This window comes from Epinephelus lanceolatus, chromosome 1 (genome assembly GCF_041903045.1).
Source record: "Epinephelus lanceolatus isolate andai-2023 chromosome 1, ASM4190304v1, whole genome shotgun sequence".
NCBI classification, from domain to species: domain Eukaryota; kingdom Metazoa; phylum Chordata; class Actinopteri; order Perciformes; family Serranidae; genus Epinephelus; species Epinephelus lanceolatus.
Window position 1 is genome coordinate 7,945,729 of NC_135734.1, and position 24,198 is coordinate 7,969,926.

The 24,198-nt window shown below is 40.6% G+C and overlaps 1 protein-coding gene across 1 annotated transcript in view; it reads right to left on the reverse strand.

The window, feature by feature from the left end:
* Positions 1–24,198, reverse strand: part of LOC117256754 (receptor-type tyrosine-protein phosphatase gamma-like) — a 621,431-nt gene that overhangs the window by 97,095 nt on the left and 500,138 nt on the right. Inside the window, exon 9 of the mRNA XM_033626372.2 lies at positions 12,387–12,571. Within this exon, the coding sequence (XP_033482263.2) occupies positions 12,387–12,571 (185 nt within the window). The remainder of the gene's footprint in view (positions 1–12,386; positions 12,572–24,198) is intronic.

The window sequence follows — 24,198 nt, forward strand, 5'->3', positions numbered from 1 at the left end:
TTTGTCCCCAGACAAATTAATAACTACTTTATTAAAACCTCTGCTGAGATATTTTCTCATTATGACTTTTATTTTGCCCGCACTCTGTGTATGTGCCTTTGTTAAACAAAAAAAAGCATATTTTTAATGATGCAATCAGTGCTGATTTTGTACGTGTCAAAACAGTTTGGTTCAAAAACAAGTTATTAGATTTTGCAAGGCCCTCGCAGTCATAGTTTTGATGATGTAAAATCCTCTGTATTTTTGAAATAACACACACACACACACACACACCCGTGTTCCTCCTAGTGCAGCTGCATTTGACTATTATTTAACTCTGTTAGTCCAAAATTTTCTTGTCATTATTTACAATAAATTTGACTGCGGCTCTGTTCAAAGTTCAGTTTCACTGTCTAATGAGAAGTTAATGTGGACAGTGATGTCTCTAAACATGGCAATGTGCTGGATGATTAAAATGTGTTCAAAAGTGCAGTGTATCACAGTGATAAGGTTAAATCATAGTCCATTAATCAAGTTAACCAAATAACATATGGCTGAAGATCGGGGCAGTGGGTGGTGTGATTTCAGCTTGCAATGCATCAGCAGGGAGGGGATGAAGAAGGAAGAACGGAAAGTGGGGGGCATAAAAAACAAAAGAAAGGAAAGGAGAGGGCAGTAAAGGACAAAAGAAAGTAAAGAAGCAAAGAGGACAAGAAGGTCAAAGAGGAAGTAGTAAATAGCAGATACAGTAAGAAATATGGAGCACTTTGTCATGTGAGTGGGTGCGTAGTTGGTGCTCAGGTAAATCATCTGATTATTTTCTGATGATCAGTTTATGGTTGGCTGATCTGGAATCTGGACTTTGATGTGAGCCATTTGGGTTTTTCAAGACCTGTGCTTTTGTATTACATTTTTTATAACAGAGGTGGAGCTGTGGGGGGGCTTCCGGGGCTCCAGCCCCTGTCTTCTCAAAAGCCCTGAACCTTTTAGGTTTTTAAAAACCTTCAACTTTGAGTCATTCAGATAATAATGTATCCCATGTTGGCATACCAGCAGCCTTATAAGTGTACCTTCTCCTCTGTTACAGTAACACAAGGCCCCTTTCAGCTTCTGTATGAGATGTACTGGGCTTTAAGCTTACTCCCATGTTATCCAGTCCCAAGCAATAATGTAGTAGAAAGAGCGAAAAAGTCTGAGTATGCCGGGACAGAGTGGTGGTGGATGGGTCAAACACGTACCAAACTTTCACCCTGGAAACCAGAAGTCAACTTGAGATTTTTAATCTTGTAACATAGTTACCTGTGTATGTTTCATAACATAGTCATCACCTGACATAGTCGTCAAGTGACATACTTGTTTAGTTACTGTAACAAAAGTACTTATTATACCGTAACTGTTTTTTAAACCTAACCAAGCAGTTTTGTTGCCTAAACCTGAAGTAGTTTTGGTGACGAAACCTACATTTCCTGTGAAGCCGATACAGAAACTGACACATCTTAAATATGTACCATCCACACACAATGGACCATTAAATAAACTTACATGCAAATGACATCCTACAGAACCCAACTCTCGTTACAAGAAATCATGACCTTATTAAAAAAATTCTCTAAAATTTCAAAGCACTTAATTAACTAGTCAAAACCATCACTATTAGAGAGGTATCATAGTTTGAAGCATAGGGCCACTGACCAAGCTACCGTACTTGGCGAGCTGGGAGTGAGAATGTGTTTTTTCCTACTCTGCTACTCCCTAAAAAATCTAATATAGTTGAGTAAATGTCCTTCTGTTGGCCTAATATTCACAGTAGTGAAGACCACAGTTACTTGGCATTGTCGGAGATCCTTGTTTGCAATTAGAGTAGCCCAGATTATTATGGCAGGATTTAAATGCAGTAGATCTGTCAAATAAACATTCATTCTATGAACTCTACTCCAGCATAGTATAACAAAAATAGGTTTTAAGATTAATAACGCTGATTATGCCAAATTTCTTCCCGACCTATATTATGTAACTTAGGGATCTAGTGTGTAGGATTTAGTGGCATCTAGTAGTGATGTTGCAGTAGCTCAGTCCATAGGGACTTGGCTTGGGAACTGGAGGGTAGCTGGTTCAAGTCTCTGTCCGGACCAAATATGGAATGTGGACTGGTGGCTGGAGAGGTGCCAGTTCATCTCTTGGGCACTGCCGAGACATGCCCTTGAGCAAGGCACCGAACCCCCAACTGCTCGGTGCGCCTGACCAAGGCAGCCCCCTCACTCTGACATCTCACCACTTTGTGCATGAATAGGTCCTGTTTGTGCATGTGTGTGTCTTTCGGACCTGTGTGTAATTGACAAAAAGAGTGCAAAAATTGGATTTCCCCTCAAGAGGATTACTAAAGTATATATAGAAATAGTAACAACAGGCAATTATTGCCTCTTTTTAAGTGACAGGAGTGAAAATCAGTTGACCTAAACATTTGTTGTGTCATGGTTTCAGAATGATGAAGACAGTTTGAGAATAATTAGTTAAAAAGGGCATGTAGGCTCCACAGGGTGATGTTTGACTTTGCAATTATCATGTTTTTCCTAAATTATTTACAGATTTTTAGGCATTTTATTATCTCAAATGGCAAATGCAGTAAATAGGAAAAAATCTCCCTGGGGGAGCATGTCCCAAGACCCCTCTAAGGTTGGGGCTGAGCCCCAAATGTTTATGTCTAGATTTGCCCCTGATGCATAGATTAGGAGGCCCCATTACAGCACAACAGTTTAAGCCCTAAAATCCCTAAAGCCCAAAATATCATCATAAATTATCATTCATACAACATTATAAGCAAGAGGCTGTTCTTATCTCAACAGATGGCAGAACCACATCTCTCATGGAGCCAGGCTATAATACAGACACATCTTTATTTCTAATTTCTCATTTTTTAAGCATATTTTATCATACTTCTGCATGAAGCCACACTGATCATTTCTGATCTGTCTGGAGCTGCAAAACATTTTAAAGCCTTATAATTAAAGTAACGAATGACATGGCTGTTTAGGTCTAAGGTGGCCTAGCAACATTACTATTCGGTCTAAATTAGCATTCATGCCACAAGGTGGCTACTTTACAGTGGGTATTTAGGGTTATTTAGCACTGTAACTTGGAGGTGAAAGCAAACAAATCTGTCCATGCCCTACTAAATTCTCATTTTCCTGCGGCACTTTTCCTATTTTCGATTTGGACTAGCTACGGAGACTCAAGACTAGCCAATATTGAGGGTCTGCAAAATTTAGAGGAAAAAGCACCAGTCCATAAACATATAATGAACATTTTATGTTGCCAAAATGTTAAAGGTTACAACGGTAGAAAAAAGAATTTCTTTCGGCCTACAACAATAATAAATTAAAATCAAAATGTAAAAAAAACAAAAACAAAAAAGATATGATTGATTTTTTTCTGTCAAAGCCACAGGGAGCCACTGGAGAGAGGATAAAGAGCTGCGTCCCAGCCATCATTTGTATGTGGGTAGCAAATGACCTGAAAAATGGGCCCTACAGGGATTGTTCAAGGGTGCCGTAATGGCCCCATGCCAGTTGCCCACGTAGGGGGTTTTACTCAAGATAAAATACCCCATTTTGGGCTCATACCCACTTGGTACCCGGGTAACTGTAGCATAACCTATGTGGGACCCACTTGGGTGAAACCACCCATGTAGGCCCATTTTAAACTCATTCATTCCTCATCCAAATGGGCTCCACATACAAATGTTGACTGGGAGGTTTCCTCCTTCTGACATAGGCCTCCAGGAAAAGTTGAGTTTTAAAGAATAGGTTTAGAATTACTTCAAGTCTACCTTCATACAACACAAACATGTGGTATGTATACCTAGAGAATTATTGGGTTCTGTCTCCTCATGCTTATATCATAATGTCCGTCAAGCAATTAGTTTATAGAGAGACAACACTGTAAGAAATGAGGGACAAAATCCACACTCCTTGTTCTGTGCAAATATATATTCCAAAATGTATCCCAAGATGAAGTCAGATTTTAGTGGTCTGACTCAGTCATACTGAGTGGGTATTTTTGTCTTGGCAGTCCATGCAGGTTTATTTCTATTGTTTTGTCCCACTAACTAACCTACATGGGACTACAAGGGTGTATCTCTCCATCGGGGCTCAGCAAGAAACGCTGCCTGAAGAATAACAAAGAGGGAATGTTGTGATAGAAAACTGTCAGTTTGGAAGATACACATTTGATGTGTCAAACTCAGACTGCTGAAGCCTCACGAGCCTCTATCAAACTACAGAATGTATTTTTTGCACAGAATAAAGACTGTTAATTTATCACAGTTCTATAAAGATATCTCTGCATAGCCAGTATGTATAGGAGGGTCGGTACATACTGTGAGACTTTAACCATCGGCAACACTATTTAACATTTCTGGGCATGAGTTGCTGTTTTGTGGTCTGGATGAGACCATAAACATTCTCTGTCAAGTTACATTATTATATCTCTTGTTTTAAATAATTCATCCTCATAAATCAGCAATATTGCAATGTAAAATTACATATCTAATGATGTATGATTTTATCCATATTACCCACCTCTGTTTAGAGTGACCAATATTGTTTTCTTTCAACATATATGGCATGCGAGTGTCACATTAACATAGACTTAAAAAAAAAAGAATCCATCTCATCTAAAATCTAATAGCCGGCCCAGTCACCAGAGGAAACTGTTGGCATTTCTGCAAACCATGGCTACGTTTTATTTGTAAATTTCATACATATCATATCAACATTAATAAAGTGTCATCTTACTATATAATGACAAAAACTCTGTCTGTGTGTCTGTTCCACGTTTTTCTCCTCACTGACTTGGTCAATCCATGTGAAATTTGGCACAGTGGTAGAGGGTCATGGGAGGATGCGAATGAAGCAATATTACATCAATTGGCCAAAAGGGGGGCGCTATAGCAACCGATTGAAATTGCAATCTTTGAATGGGCATATCTCATGCCCCGTATGTCGTAGAGATATGAAACTTTGCACAGAGATGCCTCTCCTCATGAGGAACAAGTTTGCCTCAAGAACCCATAACTTCCGGTCATATAGATTTTCCGCCATTTTGAATTTTTTGACACACACTTAAAATCGATCTCTTCCTAAGAGATTTGACCGATCTGCATGAAACTGGGTGAACATAATCTAGGGACCAATATCAAAAGTTCCCTCTTGGCAAAAGTTGGAAAACTTACTAAAACTGAGCTTCTATAAGGCAATGAATATTGCAGAGGGCGTGGCTCGTCACATAAAGGTGTATAACATCTCAAGGGTTTCACCGATCACCACACAACTTTGTAGGCATATAACCACACATAATCTGAGGGGACCCCTCCATTATTGACCCCATCAAACAGAATGGGGGCGCTAGAGAGCTAATTTCTTATCTAGGCCTAACCGCCATATCGATTTTTACTAAACTTGGTAGATAAGTAGAACAGGAAGCCTCAGGGTGACTGGAGAAATTTAACTCTAATTGGCAACTGGGTGGCGCTATAACAACAGAAAAATGCTTAAAAATGGCTAAAATGCGACCGATTGCTGTGGCTCCCCCTGTGGCCCAATGTTGTTGTTTTTTTTCTCAAATTTTTTTTATGATTAAGTCATGGTATGGTATGCTGTACATAATCACGGAAACTGTCAGTGTGTCATTCTGTCAGTCAGTTATTCTGTCTGTCCCACGTTTTTCAAAAACTCTGTCTGAATACATTGCTCTTCTTAATGGGTTCAGTTGACTATTTAATCTGCAGTTTCCTATGACCTGTATCCCAAACACACACCATGTTAAACTGTACGTGGGCAACTGTGCACTCAATGGATATGGACTAGTAGTATATGAACTGACTTTGTCATCGGGGGGTGGAGGGGAAGGTGGGTTGCATGACACTTAAGTGAGATGCCTACCAAGGTGCAGACCACCGTTTGAGACCAACAAACAAAAGAAACTGATTGTTTCTTAGTGACCTATTGCCATTTTTCCAGCAGGAATAGTCTCACAAAAAGCGGTTGTTTATTACTGAGACATTTTTGCATTTCCTGCTGAAATTGAGCCATAAAATCTGGGTTAGCCAAAACATGATCTTTTCCTAACCATAACCAAGTGTCTATTTGTGTTAACCATAGCGTTGTTTAAATGTACAGAGATATAAAGTTTCAACATATCTGCTACATAATAATGTACAAATGTAACATATCCATGGTTTGCAGAAACCTCTAATGTTAATATTTTTTCTTGTGATTTGGTTGCAATAGCAGCGATGACTGTGGGGGCTGTAATATTATTATTATTATTTTTTTTTTTTTAATTTTTATACTTTTATATACTTTCTGTTGTCAATTACACACAGGTCCGAACACACACATGCACAAACAGGACCTATACATGCACGTCAGAGTGGGCTGCCCATGACAGGCGCTCCGAGCGGTTGGGGGGTTCTGTGCCTTGCTCAGGGGCACCTCGGCAGTGGCCCAGGAGGTGAACTGGCACCTCTCCAGCTACCAGTCCACGCTCCATATTTTGGGCCGGACGGGGACTTGAACCGGCGACCCTCCGGTTCCCAACCAAAGTCCGTATGGACTGAGCTACTGCCGCCCCATATTGAAATGCATCTGCTGCTGCCATTAGTAACCACATATATCACCAAATCAACTAGGACTAAAATCTCCAGAATTTGAAACAAGCCACATCCAGTGGTTGTTACAGGAACTGCAGTAAGAAACCCAACAGCACTTCAATATTCATCATACATAGTTCATTCATTATTCAGCTGTAGCGGCTGCTGCTTGATATCAGTGTTATGAAGGTCATGGACTGGCAGAGTTCAAACAAATAGGTCCGCACACCAAGTAGCTCCTGTTAGAGGGATTTTAATGCTGTATAACATTTGGAGCACCAGGCTCTTCCTCAGACTTCTCCATGGACTACCATGGCTGGAAGTTGAAATAAACTCCACTGAAACTAACTTCACAAGTGGAATTCCTCACAAAGCCTAAAACACAGTGGTGTGATGAAGCACACTGAGCTATGGACATGAAATCTGAGCTGTGTGTGAGGAAGTACTGAAAGGATTCATTGTTCTTCTGTATCTCTGCGGAATATATGGCAGTACAAACATGGCTATCGACAGCTAAGAGTCAGAAAAGTCTGAACAGAGCTTCTTCCTTTTATTTTTTCCTCACACAAACCAGGCCAAGAAAGCACATCAGAGAAAGACTGCAAATGTGTGTGTATCTGTGTGTGTGTGTGAAGAGAGGAGTGTGTGTTAAAAGCTCATTCAAAGACAATTTTAAGCACTGCGTTCATTATATATGCACACATATTTGATGTTTAACAAATCTGGTCCATGCTGGTGATTTCTGAACATGTTACACTACAGAACACTGTTATACTGGAAATGTCATGAGTGTGCATGTGCTTTTAAATGCATTGTTTTTTCTTTTTGACATACTTAAGCACTTCTTTTGATTGGCATGTTATTGTCTCTCCATATATATTGATATATTTTACTAATGTTAATGCAGACACTTATTGGATTGCACTGTTTTATAGCAAAGATAAAGTTTTATGAATCTGGGTTATTGGATTGCTGTGGATACAGACATATTTGGCTTATTGGCATCTTTGCTTGGCCGAAAGGGATTCAGGCTCTGCATTTCTATGTGAAAACTATCATTATTCACAAATACTCTTTTTTTTCTCTTTTTTTAAATTGTTGCCTTGGTTTGAAGTCTGGTAATGATTTTGTTTTTATCATTTAAGAATCATGATCTTATCTGCACATAAACTATGGGGAGGAAGTCAAGGAATATGGCTGAACAGCAGGGTCCCATGTATTGGTTTAGGCCTCTAATTACAGATGTTGCACCAGGACAGCATGCTGTATTCACCAGACCAATGTTATAGCTCACCATATATAGTAAATATACAAAATAAAACAAATACATATTTTAAAATACTCTATTCCATCACAAAATACTTCTGGATAAACCTGACTCATTTCTACAACCTAGTCTCACTCAGAAGTCATTGAATATCGGTGCTTGGGCAGTGACTTTCAGCATGAGACACCAACAAAAAACGCGGCCCTTCCATGTCGGTATGATAGTGGCCATTAACTGTTATTGTGTAACAGCGGTATAACAACATAAGTTAAGGGGGCAAAAAGTCCAAGTCGGGTGGGCGGGAGCATCAGTGAACTTTTTGTGTTCACTTCCTGTATGACTTCTTTCCCAAACCTAGTCTCACCCCCAGACAATCAGAGATCTCCGCCTTCTGATAGTCTGGGGACACTCCTTTCTAAAGTGTGATTAACACACCGGCGAAAACGGCCGGCAACAAAGCAACACCTCTTGCGTTTTTGAAAAGGACACGCCCTCCCGGAAATGTGCACTCCTCCTTTTCTCATCTGCAAGGACACAAACACACAGAGAGCTTGAAAATGGATGCCGAGAGATTAAACTCCGTTTTATCAAACGTGTGCTCAGTCCACAAGTTTGTGTAAATGAAGGACTTACAGTGACTTGAGCCATTTTGTACCGCTACACATGTTTCTAGTCAGACTATGTTTATGAGCACAAGAGTTCAGCGAGCCACCGAAGGACCGCCCTGCAGATTTACTATTGGTTCTGCAAAGTAGGGAGTTTTTTTAAACTCTGAAATTGTATCCGCCCATCTAAACACAAAATCAGGGAGAAAGTCATCAGTCTTTAGTTAAGCAAAGCGTCTACAGACTGACTTGTGAGTCTATCCCAAACCCAACCATGTGCGTGTGTTGGCTAAACCTTATCATGTGCATTGGTTGTTTAAGGAAAAAAACATTAATTTGTGGTGTTGTACCAATGTCTGTATGCAAACTATACATATCCTGTGAAAACAGAAGTGTATTTTGAAAACAGACAATGCATATAACAGTTGACACAGCATCCGAGAATGTCATCAACCAACGCACCTAGGGTACCTTGCATGTCATATATCGACGTTGAAAGTCCATGACCAAAAGACGATATGTGGCGAGGTCAGAGTGAGAATGTGTTAATTTCTAGGGCAATATCCAGTTAACCTTAAAACATCCATCATTAACTTAAGTTTCCTTACTATTTAAAACGCTTCCACATAAGCAGTGCGACTAGACACATGAGTTGAAATCTACTCGTGCGTTCCATTGAGCTGAATACAAACATACACGCCTGCTCAGGCACACTATTTGTCTGTGCGTGAGACTGTTTATGAGGAAACGATTTAAATAGCAAGGTTTAGCAAAAAATGCATGTGTTTAGTAGTGATGAGCAGACGGATTCTTTTCGGTTGCTATGAGTTGATACCTGTAAATGTATCAAAATGTATTGTAAAATGTATTTTGATACTTTTTGCAAATACGGTGTAGTTTCTCCGTGTCACTCCATAGTTCATGCATGTTGGACAGCTAGTGTCTAAAGTACCCCACAAAACATTACTTCAATGCTTTACCAGTATATGTATATGTTTACATTGATAAAGTTCAAATATTCATTTTACAAAACACTGATTTAGCATCCCACCTGTATGTAGGTAGGCTATGTAAGCTCAATACGATGTTCGAGAAATATCACCGACCAACAATCTGTCATTCTTTGAGGGGCAAATCAAAGAACTCTCACTTACCTCTGCAGTGTTGTGCTGCTTTCATGTGGTACTGGAATAATCTGAAAAAATGAGTTTCTGATCCAATTTTATGGCTCAGCTGATCCATTTCATTTGTTCTTTGTTATCAATGTGCTACCTGAGCACTCTGAACAAGAAAACACATCTTCTTTGTAGCGCCCATGTCCAGGAACAACCAGCCAAGGACCACATAAACACACCATTGGCCTTGGCTGGTAGAGGTCAGGACTTGAGTGCGAATCAATTGCCTCTTGTTCATTTCCCCTAGCAGGCAGTGTGAACAGTACCCTATATTAACAGCGAGTGGGTAATAGTTGGGGATTCATGAGCACTCAGGCGTTTGTCAGACTGATCCGTTACATACCAGAAACAATGTTGTCTGTACGAATTCAATGTAATACTGGGTGGGTTATAGATATACAAATAGTCATTTTGTGGGTGAAATGCTCCTGTGGGCAAAGATGGTGGTTTTGATTAAAATTAATAACGCAACACACCCTGTCTCCTACTTCAAGTCACCATTTTTTAAAATACAATAAAGACCATTATCTTTCACTGACCTTATATAACTATAAAACATTCATGAGGCTTGAGCTGTGTTGAATGATTTTGTTGGACAATTAATAAAATATGTTGTCAGTGAACATTTTATGGGGGACAGGATGAGGTACTGACGCATTTAGGTCACTGTTCATCAATCAGCTACTATAGTAATGTGGTGTAATAAGTAGTATTTTAATCTGTGTATCACATGCACAGTGTTCCTGTTATTTTCCACAACAGAGTGCACTGACACAAAACTGTTCAGCAGTTAACTTTTACATATACATCATATACAGTACAGGCCAAAAGTTTGGACACACCTTCTCATTCAATGAGTTTTCTTTATTTTCATGACTATTTACATTGTAGATTCTCACTGAAGGCATCAAAACTATGAATGAACACATGTGGAGTTATGTACTTAACAAAAAAAGGTGAAATAACTGAAAACATGTTTTATATTCTAGTTTCTTCAAAATAGCCACCCTTTGCTCTGATTACTGCTTTGCACACTCTTGGCATTCTCTCCATGAGCTTCAAGAGGTAGTCACCTGAAATGGTTTCCACTTCACAGGTGTGCCTTATCAGGGTTAATTAGTGGAATTTCTTGCTTTATCAATGGGGTTGGGACCATCAGTTGTGTTGTGCAGAAGTCAGGTTAATACACAGCCGACAGCCCTATTGGACAACTGTTAAAATTCATATTATGGCAAGAACCAATCAGCTAACTAAAGAAAAACGAGTGGCCATCATTACTTTAAGAAATGAAGGTCAGTCAGTCCGGAAAATTGCAAAAACTTTAAATGTGTCCCCAAGTGGAGTCGCAAAAACCATCAAGCGCTACAACGAAATTGGCACACATGAGGACCGACCCAGGAAAGGAAGACCAAGAGTCACCTCTGCTTCTGAGGATAAGTTCATCCGAGTCACCAGCCTCAGAAATGGCAAGTTAACAGCAGCTCAGATCAGAGACCAGATGAATGCCACACAGAGTTCTAGCAGCAGACCCATCTCTAGAACAACTGTTAAGAGGAGACTGTGCGAATCAGGCCTTCATGGTCAAATAGCTGCTAGGAAACCGCTGCTAAGGAGAGGCAACAAGCAGAAGAGATTTGTTTGGGCCAAGAAACACAAGGAATGGACATTAGACCAGTGGAAATCTGTGCTTTGGTCTGATGAGTCCAAATTTGAGATCTTTGGTTCCAACCGCCGTGTCTTTGCGAGACGCAGAAAAGGTGAACGGATGGATTCCACATGCCTGGTTCCCACTGTGAAGCATGGAGGAGGAGGTGTGATGGTGTGGGGGTGTTTTGCTGGTGACACTGTTGGGGATTTATTCAAAATTGAAGGCACACTGAACCAGCATGGCTACCACAGCATCCTGCAGCGACATGCCATCCCATCCGGTTTGCGTTTAGTTGGACGATCATTTATTTTTCAACAGGACAATGACCCCAAACACACCTCCAGGCTATGTAAGGGCTATTTGACCAAGAAGGAGAGTGATGGAGTGCTGCAGCAGATGACCTGGCCTCCACAGTCACCGGACCTGAACCCAATCGAGATGGTTTGGGGTGAGCTGGACCGCAGAGTGAAGGCAAAGGGGCCAACAAGTGCTAAACACCTCTGGGAACTCCTTCAAGACTGTTGGAAAACCATTTCAGGTGACTACCTCTTGAAGCTCATGGAGAGAATGCCAAGAGTGTGCAAAGCAGTAATCAGAGCAAAGGGTGGCTATTTTGAAGAAACTAGAATATAAAACATGTTTTCAGTTATTTCACCTTTTTTTTGTTAAGTACATAACTCCACATGTGTTCATCCATAGTTTTGATGCCTTCAGTGAGAATCTACAATGTAAATAGTCATGAAAATAAAGAAAACGCATTGAATGAGAAGGTGTGTCCAAACTTTTGGCCTGTACTGTATCTGAGCCTTTCAGTACCTGAATGCAACACAAGTCAGTGTTGGCCTTTTCAAACGAGCCTGCACTTTTCAGCTGCTTTGCCATGTAACAATAAGGTTAACTCACAAATACTTAACAAGACATATTCATACACTTATTACTGTTGTCACTGCAGTCCAGCATGTGGGCAGCATCTCAACTCAAATCCACATCCAACCCACTCTGTCCCACGTGCTGGGACGTACTGTATGTTATAGGTTTGGTTCCAGTCCCCTCCCAATCTCACCAGTTTGTGTTTGGCGTCAGTGAGGTGTGTCTCCTCATAGCTGTCATCATGGGTCGTCCAGCTGTAGGACACCAGGAAGTGGAGGATGGGCGGGTGGTAGGTGACCTCCGGGCGGGCCCAGCGCACCACCAGAGCACTGCTGTTGACATGCTGCACCTTCATGTTGATGGGAGCGCTGCTGCACACTGGGAGGAGGATGGAGGCAGGAAGGAGAGACAGAAAGGAGGGATGGAGGGGGGAAGTGTACAGAGAAAGGAGAGAGGGGAGAGAAAGGTTAGTTGGAGAGAATAAAAAGGGGAGGTAAAAATTTACAATTGGGGGATGGAAGAGGAAAATGAGTGTGAGATGGGTCAGATGCAAAAAGGAGGGATGTGGAAGAGAAAAATGGGGAGTCAAAGGAAGGGCAGAGGAAAGGAAGGAGGAGAGAAAAGATAAGGATAGAGGATTAAGAGGTGAAGGCAGAAGAAGAAAGTATATCGAGAGGGAAAGCAGTGAGGAAGAAATATAAAAGCAAAGAATGGAGGAGGAAAAAAATGTAAGGGAGGAATTAAAGAAACCAATAAAGTGAAGGAAAGTGAGACATGAGGAAAGGAGAGACGAGAAGGGCATGAATAAAATGATGGTCAGGAAAGGAAGGAAAATGGAAGGAAGGATTGGTGTGAATATAGAATGAAGGAAGCAATGACAATTAAAGGGAAAACACAAGAGAATGCATCAGCTCAGCTTATCTTACAAATACACCCAGAGAAAGAGAGAAAGTGTGTGTGTGTGTGTGTGTGTGTGTGTTATGTGAGCGTGAGTTGTATTCATGATGTGTTATTAATATTGCTGTGAGACACTGAGTCATCCAGACACACACACACACACACACACACACACACACACACACACACACACACACACACACACACCGCATAATCCAGTTCACACAAGTCTATGTATGAATGGCTGGATTCTCCACACACAGAGTGTCACACACACGTTTTGTCTAAAGGGTCCAATAACACCAGAGTTCATATATAGTCTCCTTCAGGCAAAATGCAGCCAACCTCCTCTGCCTTCAAATATCTGGCAGTGGGAGATATGAAGGAAAACACATAAACATTGTATGTTTTATTATGAATTTAACAATACAAACATGCATTCTAACGCCCCATTCATTCTAATGGGACCAACCCTGCACTGGCTGCTACTGACCACTAGATGTCTCTGTTTGACCAGTGAGGTTTTCTGCTCAGCTGGGACTTAACATAAGAGTGTATTTGATTTCAGATATTAAATATTTTCTAATGATTACTGCAAATTCTCAAGTACTGAATGAGGACCAGGGCTCTGTCTGAAACAGGTTTACATAGGACATAGAGCTTTTCTAATTTCCCCTGCATGTGTCATACATGCCTTCTCTTTTAGTGATCTGCTCCCGTTTGAATATGCTATAGATGTTCATGCAAACTCAATGCAAACTTCCTCCGTGTTTATCTGATTCATAAAATTCAGTATTATATACATTTCCACAAACTAATTTCATCATTATGACAACAATCACCCCAACAAAACTTCCCTCCTCACGAGCGCCCAGATCTCCCTGCTCATTTGCCTGCAAAAAAATCCAACGGATGATCCAAAACTTTTGCTTGAACTACAGATTGTACGTCTTCATTTTCGCACACCTGCCGCCACTGTAGACACAAAGAGTATAGAGTTGGATTGAGGGAGGGACCTGCTCCCCTTTCTATCTGTCTCAAACTCAGATAAAAGAGAACTAGAATTATTGCCCCGTGGTTGTATGCCTCTGCACACCAGTCAAGTTTTTCTTAAAGTTTACATCCATGTCAGTGAAAACATGAATGCTTCACACACATCCTCACCATACGTGAATTCTTGAGTTTTGGCCAAAAACCTTACAAAAAACTTACTCAAGCAGTTCGTGAAATATTGCATTTACAGGAATGAGACAGACAAGGTCATAATGACCTTGACCTTTGACCTATGACCAGAAAATCTAATCAATTCATTATTGAGTCCAAGGGGACGTTTGTGCCAAAGAAATTCCTCCGAGGCATTGTTGAGATATTGTGTTCATCAGAATGGGATGGACGTACGATCAGACAGACAACCCAAACTCATAAGGCCTGTGGCTACAGCTATCATCAGCGGGGAGCCATAAAAACTGGGCAGTGCTCATCAAATATAATCAACATTTGGTGACTGCGTTGCCTATTTATCACCTAAATGTCTCCAGAAACATAATTTAGTGCACTGTTCAGCTGTAATACGAGAACTTACAGTATGAACACAAAGTGGGCACCATACTGTTTTCTGTATTGTGAAAAATGTTTCCAGAAACATATTCAAGGTTATTGTTAATCTTTAATGCAAGACCAAATTCTTGCCATATCGGGGTTTTTTGGAAAGGTAACTCATTACAGCACCCACCAGCAGTGCACTGTGTTCTGGAAGTTGTAGGTTTTTACACCTCTTAAATAAAAGAGAATGCCACAGCCTTTTTCATCCGTTTTCTCTGGTCATGAAGTTCCAATTTCAAATGTGCATGCATCTTTCGACTGCATGGACAGCCCAGTATTATAAGTATTATACTTTTTCTCAAGCTATCACCACTGACATTGGGCACATTTTGTGCAGATGTTTCACATTAAAAGCCATCTAGCAACTCAAAGGGTATTATCCATGGTGAGCTTTTAATGCGACACATCTGCAAGAGGTATTAAGATTTACTGATAGTGACCTAAAAATAATCCAATCTAATAATAGTAATCCAGGTGGTGAAAATGACATGACTCCATTGAACTAATGGAATAAGGGCTGTAGGAAAATATACTAAATATCGTAATATATACTGAATTTACTTTGTTAGCTAGTATCAGGTAATTCCACTGCTGGCATCTTTTTAATGCTGGCCACACACTTATTTCGTTATTTATTTAAAAATCAGTTTTCATATGAAAATATACAGTATTATTCTTATTCTTATGTGGACGTTCTTTTAAGGTACTTTTGGTCTGGGACTGGTTTTCATGGTTTAGACTGGGCCCCTTTGTTCCACTGAAGAGAACCCTTAATGCTACTTTATGCAGTGATAGGTCAGACAATACTGTTCTTCGAACTTTGTGACAGCAAATTAGAGGAGGCCCTTTTCCTGTGTCAACCTGCACAAAGACAGCTTCATTCATAAAGATAGCAGTTAGCTTTGGAGGAACGTCACTGGCCTGGACAGAGCCCTGACCTCGACCCCATGTGACACTTTTGGGATGAACTGGAACACCGACAGTGAGCCAGACCTTATTACCCTACATCAATGTTTAAACTCATGGATGCCCTCGTGGCTGAATTGGAGCAAATCCCTGCATGTTCCAAAATCTGGTGGAAAGCTTTCAAACAAGAGTGAAGGTGGTCACAGCAGCCGATTAATGATGGAATGAAAAGTTTAAACATCACATATTGTTGAAATAGCTGAGAGTCCACATACTTTGGTCAGTGTATATGTAATGTGACCATATGTTATACAAATTCATTACACTACTCACTGTTGTAAAAGAAGGAGTAGCGTAAACCATCGAACAATTCACATAATGATTATTCCAAACACTGTATCATATTATGCAAATGCATACACTAACTCGATGATGAACATGGGTTGATTGAGAATAGGGCTCACGTGCCTGGTGGAACCAAATTGATTAGGTTGCTCATAAAGAGCTGCAGTGGAGTTTTTCTATTTATAACCTGCAGTCGAGCCCCATGTGGCTTAGCATTACTAAAGCCATTAGTCACACACACACAACAGCACACACGCTCACAAAGTGGAACACACACATGCACATACACAGACATCATTTGGAAGTCAAACAATGAATGACCTCTATGCAGGAAAAACGTATCTAACAGATAATATCAACCTGGGCCAAGTCAACCAAGCCCTGTGTGTGTGTGTGTGTGTGTGTGTGTGTGTATTGTCACAAGTTAGAACAAGGTATTACTGTAGCATGTATGTTCACACTGTGACTTTTAGTTTAAAAATAAGATAAAATAAGACAAACTGACACGCCATCCTGGAACATCACCAACAGACGCACCCAGGATATCTACCGCGTCATATGTAGAAAATCCAAGTGTAGAAAGTTGAAGTCCAAACAGTGAAATGTGATGACACACTCACTAAACTTACACGATGTACTGAACTAGGCCTGATGCTGTATTCACACTGTGAGCGACATAGCAACAGGCTAGAAGTCATTTTGAATTCAATATAAGGCTACAAACAAACCGTGAAGCGTCAGCCAATCATATATTTTTTTATCTAGCTGTGTCACTGTGCTAGTTAGCTTAGTTAGCTGACACGATGCTAGCTTTCTGTGCATTGCAGTGCACACAGGATGCAATGGGGTGGTAAACTGTAATGTTAAAATGGGTCTCAAGCATTGATCATAAGCATAGATATCTTATGATAAAATACAAACTTTAGATGCCGTTCAGTCGAGGTGCTTTGCGGCTGGTAGCAGACACACCCAAGCTTGTGACAATGTAACAACATAAACAAGCATTTGAGCAGCACTTGCAACTCTGCAATAATATAGCTGGTCACACTGATGCTGTGTCGCTCGTAGTGTGAGCACAGCATTAAAGGAGCTACGCTACTCTCATATCATATCCTATAGTATCAAACTGTGTCGACACCCTACATATATATGATTTAAACATCATGTTTGCAACACATACAGGCCTACAGGACAATATAAATTTTATAAAGAGAAAAAAAAACATTTTAGAGCTACATGCTAATTTGGAATTAGGCTTTATTCAGTGGAATTTTTCATTCATCCACACCATTTCACCTCCGCTAGTGCACCACTAGAAAAAACATCCCTCATAGGGTGCCGGTGATCGGCACATCTCGGTGATGCTGTAATGTATGTCATCATATTCAACATGTTTCTTTTAATATACCTGCAACTTCTACAACGTATCCTGTTCTGCTTTTGCATCCTAAGGCTGCTAGAAAGCAGCAGGGATAAGGGGCTGGTCTCCAGTTTGTTTGTTTTTTATCTCGTCCTAGTGATCGGCACATCTGGGTGATGCCATCAAATGTTTGTTTGTATGTTGAGTACGTTTCCATTCACATCCCCTACAACTGCAGAGAAACTCTGGCACACAGTTCCGTTCTTATGCATAACTCTTTCTCTCTGGTGCTGCTGTGGCTGACCGGCACACCAGGAACTAGTGGGTTCTTCCCCTCTGGTGTATTAATTTGAACTCATCATAGTGACTGACTCTCACAGCATTCCGTTTGTTGTGCTAACCTCAGCATTTATTTGCTGTGTTTCATATCATAGGCCCACAAATATTTATCTATATCACATAATTATCAGACTTTGATCCTCTGCCTGACCCTCCCTGTGTCCAAGGCTATTCATTTATTTAAGAGGGTCTAGGCTATTTAATTGTTCTATATCATCACACTATTAGTATTAATATAAGCACAGGATTTTAATACAAAGTGGTAAAAGCTGTATATGAATGCATTTATAGGTCAAACCCGCACAGCACTGGATTTGGAATGAACTGTAATAACCTGGAGCTTCTGTGCTTTGATCACCTGCTATTCAACATCAGCCTCATCCATTTAAAATGCCTAGTTGTTCTTCTGAGATAATTTTGGTGAAAGTAATGAAAAAATAGTGTAATCAGTAACTTATTACTCTACACAGAGTAATGTGGTAAAGTAACTAATTACTTTCAAATGAAGATAACTAGTAATATGTAATGTATTTCATTTTGAGAATAACTTGTCCAACACATGTTGTCGTTGGTAATTTGCCAATATAAGTGGCCCCTTTTCCAAAACATTTTTAGGGGGCCCCATATATTTGCCTGGCTTGCTTCTCCTGACGGTGCACCCCTACAGTATGTGCGTGTGAACCTAGTCCTTGAAGTAGTTTGATAAAAACATCCCTGAAGTTGTTACTTCTGCTTCTCCTATTTTTATGCAAGTAGTGTTCCCTTGTTTTTTGCGCTAAGCTATTAAAGAAACCCTGGACCTCCTTTTAGTGAATTTAGTTATTTATTGGTGTATTACTGAATTTGCCAAAAGGCCATTTTTCATCTGATGTCCCTGGACAGACGTTACAAAGTCATTTTATAAGATAATATAACACGATGCACAGAGATGAAGTTGATATCTTAATCAGGGTAGGATATCAAAGATGGATATTTGCAGATATATCTGAGGGTTCATTTGAGATCATAGTATCAATAATCTGCCAGAAAGCTTAATTGTGCTAATCTGAGATAAATTTCTGGAGTCTTCATCAGCGTAACTGTGGGGTGAGTCATGATATTTTCCTCAATCTGGATCAAATTATTGGATAAAACTGTTACTCACATTGGCCTTTCACCTCTGTCTGAGGGGTGTGCTATAATATGTATGAGTGTGTTTGTTTGTGTGTGTGTCTATCTGCATGTACTCCTGCTTTGCAGAATAGTCACAACTCATATTCCCTGTGTGTAACACAACTGAAGGGGTTTTGCAGCCCTGTGTGTTTGGCAGGGTGATGAAGTGACCCTCTTACGGCTTTCATCAAAGATAAGCGGGCCATCACACACACACACACACACACACACTCATAGGGGAGAGGTCTGGATGGCAGTGAGTGATGGAGACTATATGGCCCAATCACATAGAACAGGACATGGGTAGAGGGGATGTCTAACACAGGTGAAATCCACAGAAGACATCTCTCTCTCTCTCTCTCTCTCTCTCTCTCTCTCTCTCTCTCGTTCATAAGTCTCTGAGAGGCTATTTGGAGGAGGAAAGGAAATCTTTGGCCCTGCAGCATGTTGACCGCAGTTGATCGATGACCGCGTCTTGATTGTAGCTCTGTCTGCGGGGCTTTGCACTTGCAGGGATTGGGTGGGTCTCACTGCTGTTAGACATGCACCAATAGGATCTGTTGTAGAGCGGCTGCTGCCAAAGCCTGCTTTACATTGTAATTCGATGTCTACAGTTAAAGGTTTATGGAGTCCATGAGCAGCCTGTAGTGTTAAAGCACAGTTGGGAGGGACTCGTTTGACACTTTTTTCCCATTCTTCAGTACACACTGAGGTGCCCTTAACCAGGACACAAAAACTTTTACTGCTAATATTAAGCATCATGCAGGGCAGTGATCCAGGGAGGAAGATGAGAAGGACGTGAAAAAGGGAAGGATAGTTCACACTGCTGACCATAAGTGAGGGTTGGGACGTACTGTAGACGGACCAGTAAATTGAAAGCTTGGGCCATGACATTATAGTGTGCTGCATTTCTTCATATGGTCATCTACTCCAGGTACACCACTGCAGTGTTTACATTACACACGTATGGTTGTGTTTAGAAGCTTTAACTGGTGATTCTTCATGGTATGAAATGTTGCTATCTCCATTACAGTCATTTCCCCAGCTGCAAGTACACTACTAACGTATATGTAGCTACATGCTAACATCAGGTTAACATGTAATCTTGGTTGCTAATGTTGTTGACATTAAAATTAACGAACATAAACCTTAACAAAGCCCAGGGCAGAAACTGTGGAGCATGCACAGGGTGCCTTGGTCAGCTTTAGTCAGATGGACTGTATACATGCATGAGTAATTCAACTCCCAATTGCATTATCTGGGTGTGTTAGTCCAACTTTGAGAAATTTGTTTCAGTACGATTTCAGTTGGGCTACCATGTTTACATGTATTTTAAAAGTCCAGTTTTAGTCAGACTAACACAATGAATTGATTTTCTCTAATGTCAGGTAAATGTACTGACTGAGCAGTCAGAGCAGACTGGGCTATTTTTGGGAGGCGGGCTTAAATAGACAGGTGCTAAACGTAGCCCTCTCAGGCAGAGGGTGAATACAGGTGTTCCTGTACAGACAGTATAAAGAAAATAAAGTGTGTTTTGAAGATTAAAGCATGTAAACATGTTGTAGTAGAAACCTTCAATACAAGTATGAACCTGGAAATAAGCATAATAGGTCCTCTTTAACAGTGAGTTTTATCCAGGGAAACTTCAGTCAGCAATAATGGCTGAACAAATGAAACAACACATTTACAGCACATCACTGATGACATGTCAACCAACATGTCAACTTTCCTGAATATAAACGTAATCAAAACTGTCAATTTATGTGGCGGGAAAATGTCTTGATGCAAAACATGTAAATGCTGCTGTATGTGAAGTTTATATCTATCCAACTCTCTGCAGTACAACTCATCTGTGTGTTGTGCATCAATCACACACAGTGTGTGATTGTTTCATAACAGGAAACCACTCGATGGCGTGAAGGGGTCTAAATTGAGTAGCACTCAGACTGGCACTTGCATTGCTCACTTACTACTTAATATGGTACTTGTATCTTTTTGTTAAACTGTTATTGGTGCACCTCTAGATATTATGCAGGGACATAATTCAGCTCTTGGACATCTTAACCTTGACCTCAAACAAAATAGACACAAAAAGTGTGCAGAGAGGTGAAGAATAAGTACATTCAGGTTGCAAGCTAGTGTCATTTTGTGTTTTAGAAAAGGTAAAGGTCATTAATGTGCAGAGTAGATTTTTTCTGAATAGCCTAAAAGATCAAATAATTTTGCAAAGAATGTGCACTGTTGATTTGCCCCTATAGTGCTTTTCAAATGTGGTAGCTAATAATAGATTTTATGTCTTGATTTCTTCTTGCTCATGGCCTGTACTGGAAAACTTTTCTGATCTGGCCAGACAGTCAGTAATTTAGGAACTTGTGAGGAGGCAGAGGTCATTGTTACTTGATGCTCCTCTCTCTGCTGAAAGGTTTCTTCACGTGTGAGAGAATCTTTTTCAAGAGGAAGCAAAGACACTCTGTAAGTGTGTTCAGAACAAACGCAAAGCAACTTTTTTGTATGGCACAATTACATGCGAAGTCAGTACAAAGATGAGAATAGATGCAAATTTGTGCAGGTGACTCAAATAGACACAAATACAAAAACAATTGTCATGACGCTCTGTTGTGAAAGCCTATTAGCGTTAAAATTCTCTTGATGTCATAGATGAATCAAAAATGAACAAACTTATTGTCACTGTCTGTGGGCACCCTCAGCTCTGTGACTCAAAGTAAGTACTGTAGACAAAACAAAAAAGTGAGGACTTGAAGAAAAGTGAGCGAAGCCAAAGGACAGGATTGTGAGTTCTGAAAATAGCCGCTAGCCACCTTCTCCAGTTATTAGCACAACAGTTAGTGCAGCTGGCAATCCAGCAGCCATGCAAATGAGGTCCAAAAATTTGCTTCACATTTGGTCTGAACACATTTCAAGACTTTCAAGACAAAGGTTGACACCCTGGACAAAATGCCTTTACTCTCTTTGGTCAGCAGAGGAGTTTGACTTTGTTTTGATTTGAAGTTGTTGTTGTTTTTTTAAATCACAGCTGAATCCTATCATTGCTCCTTTCATCTTTTGACCTTAACTTTGACTCAACCCTATACCCTATTTTAAAAACAACTAAAGACTAAAGATTCAGACTCAGAGCCAGATTAAAAGATCAATATTGATTCAGTCTTGGCCCAGACCATTTACAGGTCCAGGATGTGTTTTGATGTCTGCTTTGCACAAATAGTGCAAACAGGGGAAAACCACAAGCCTAATTTAAGAGAAAAAAAAATCCTAAACCTGTCTTATTTACAGAGACTGGCACTTCTGGGCTCGGACCAAACCTTGAAATCAGAATGAAAAAATCTGAATCATGCAAATTACTTCAAATTTAGCCATGAAACATAGCATTGCTCAATAGTATGCTGCTCACATCATGTTTCTAGATAAGTATTGATTAATATTGTTGTTTGTTTCATATGATGAGGCTTTAAAAACCATGGTGGGTTTAAAGAGTTTAAAGCTAGTCCAGATCTGGCTGCACAACAGAAGGGCAGGGAGGGGCTATCAGAATTTTGGACAATTTTAAAACAAATAAAAACAGCAGAGATTTGCAGTTAAAAATTTGGGAAAACTAGGGCACCTGGTGTCTAGTGGGTAAAGCAGGTGTCCCATATACGAAGGCAATGTCCTTGCCACAGCAGCCGTGGACCCGATTCCAGCCTGCTGCCCCTTGATGCATGTCATCCCCTCTCTCTTCCCCCTTCACACTTAAACTGTCCTATCTAATATCTAAAAGCACAAAAAATAATCTTGAAAAAAACTGGGAAAACCATGGACAACAGTCATGAGATGTACTTTGCACACTGCATTGAAAAATTGAAAAAGAAAAAATAAATAAATAAATAAATCACGGGAGCTGTAGACATGTGTTTGCTATTATACAAATTGTTAAGTTAAGTTAAAAGAAGCAGTGTAGTAGATAATCACTTATGTAACAATACAAGTAGTTATCCAGAAGCACCTTTCATTTTTTCAGGTTAGTAAACTGTAAAAAGCAGCTTGGAGGCCAATGACAATGTTACGGTGGTTACTTATTTTTGTATATCTCTTACTTCTGTCTCCCTTGAAAACTATGTGACCATCTGTAATAATGTTTGAATGATGGATGGTATTTTGTGGTGGTGTGTCATTGTATCTCGCCAGTAAAGTGGCTAAAATTAGTGCATTCACCCGGGTGTTGTAATTCCATCACTGTCAAGCGGAGCCTGAGCCGATAAATACCCGTGACTCCTGGGGTGTGAATGCCAATTGTAACTTTTCCCAATACATACCAAAGCCAGATGTTAGCGTGCGTTTGTGGGTTTTTGTGCAGTGGGAAGAGTAAGCTAGCAGTTTCCCCTGACTCCAGTCAGTGTGTTGAGCTAGGTTTTTCTTCGAAACACAAGACATGTATATTTCTCAAAATGTTGGGATGTAGTTCGAACACCAAAACACCATTATCTGTCATTCTGCCTCACTAAATGTGAGGCTGCCAGTCATTCAGGGACACAAAAGTAAATGAACCATCATTGCTGATGGGAAACAATCACCAGCAGCAGGATGGTGTTTGGGCTGAGCCTCAGTAAAATGGAATAAATTAGCATAGGGAGGGGGGACAGGAAAGAAAATGACTCATGCAATTCAGCTGCTGCTGTATAGGTTTTGTGCAGGTTTTCATTTTACAGCACCACCTGTGTGTTTGAATGTTGTGAGGTGAGGAGGGCTTACAGACCAGGTGAACATGCACATACATGGACAGATTTCTAGCCCACTCAGCTGTAGCTATGTTTTTACTGCTCCAATTCTTCTCTTTGCTATTTTCCCCAGCTGTCCTTCCTCCTCCTCCTCCTCATCTGCCTCTTCTGCATTTCCTCTGCCAGCCATATAGATCTGCTTACAGCAAACATGTCCCACTGCAGCGCTCAAGGACATACTACACGAGTATGCAGCACACTGTGCCAGGACAACACATACACATATACAGTACTTGCCTGAGAGTGGGTTTGTGTATCTAGGTGATGCACCTCTCCCCTAGTCGACCATATGGAAGTGTGTATGAAGGAAGGGAGGGGACAAATCCTGCTAGGACGGTTGACACAGCACAGATGCTGGGCCACGCGCAAACACTTACAAATACACAGAGAAACACGTGCACACTCACACACATGCATTCATACACACACACATACACAGACTGTGCACACTGTGTGGTGTTGTTTGAGTGGTAATGAGGCAGGAGTGGGAGGACGGCTGGTGTGCCTCCCACTGCCTTATGCTAGGGGAGTTACCCAGCCCGCTGATGAAATGACAGAGAGCTAGCACAGACCACACACACACACACACACACACACAGAAGACAATCAGCTTCCTCTGGGCATATGAGCAA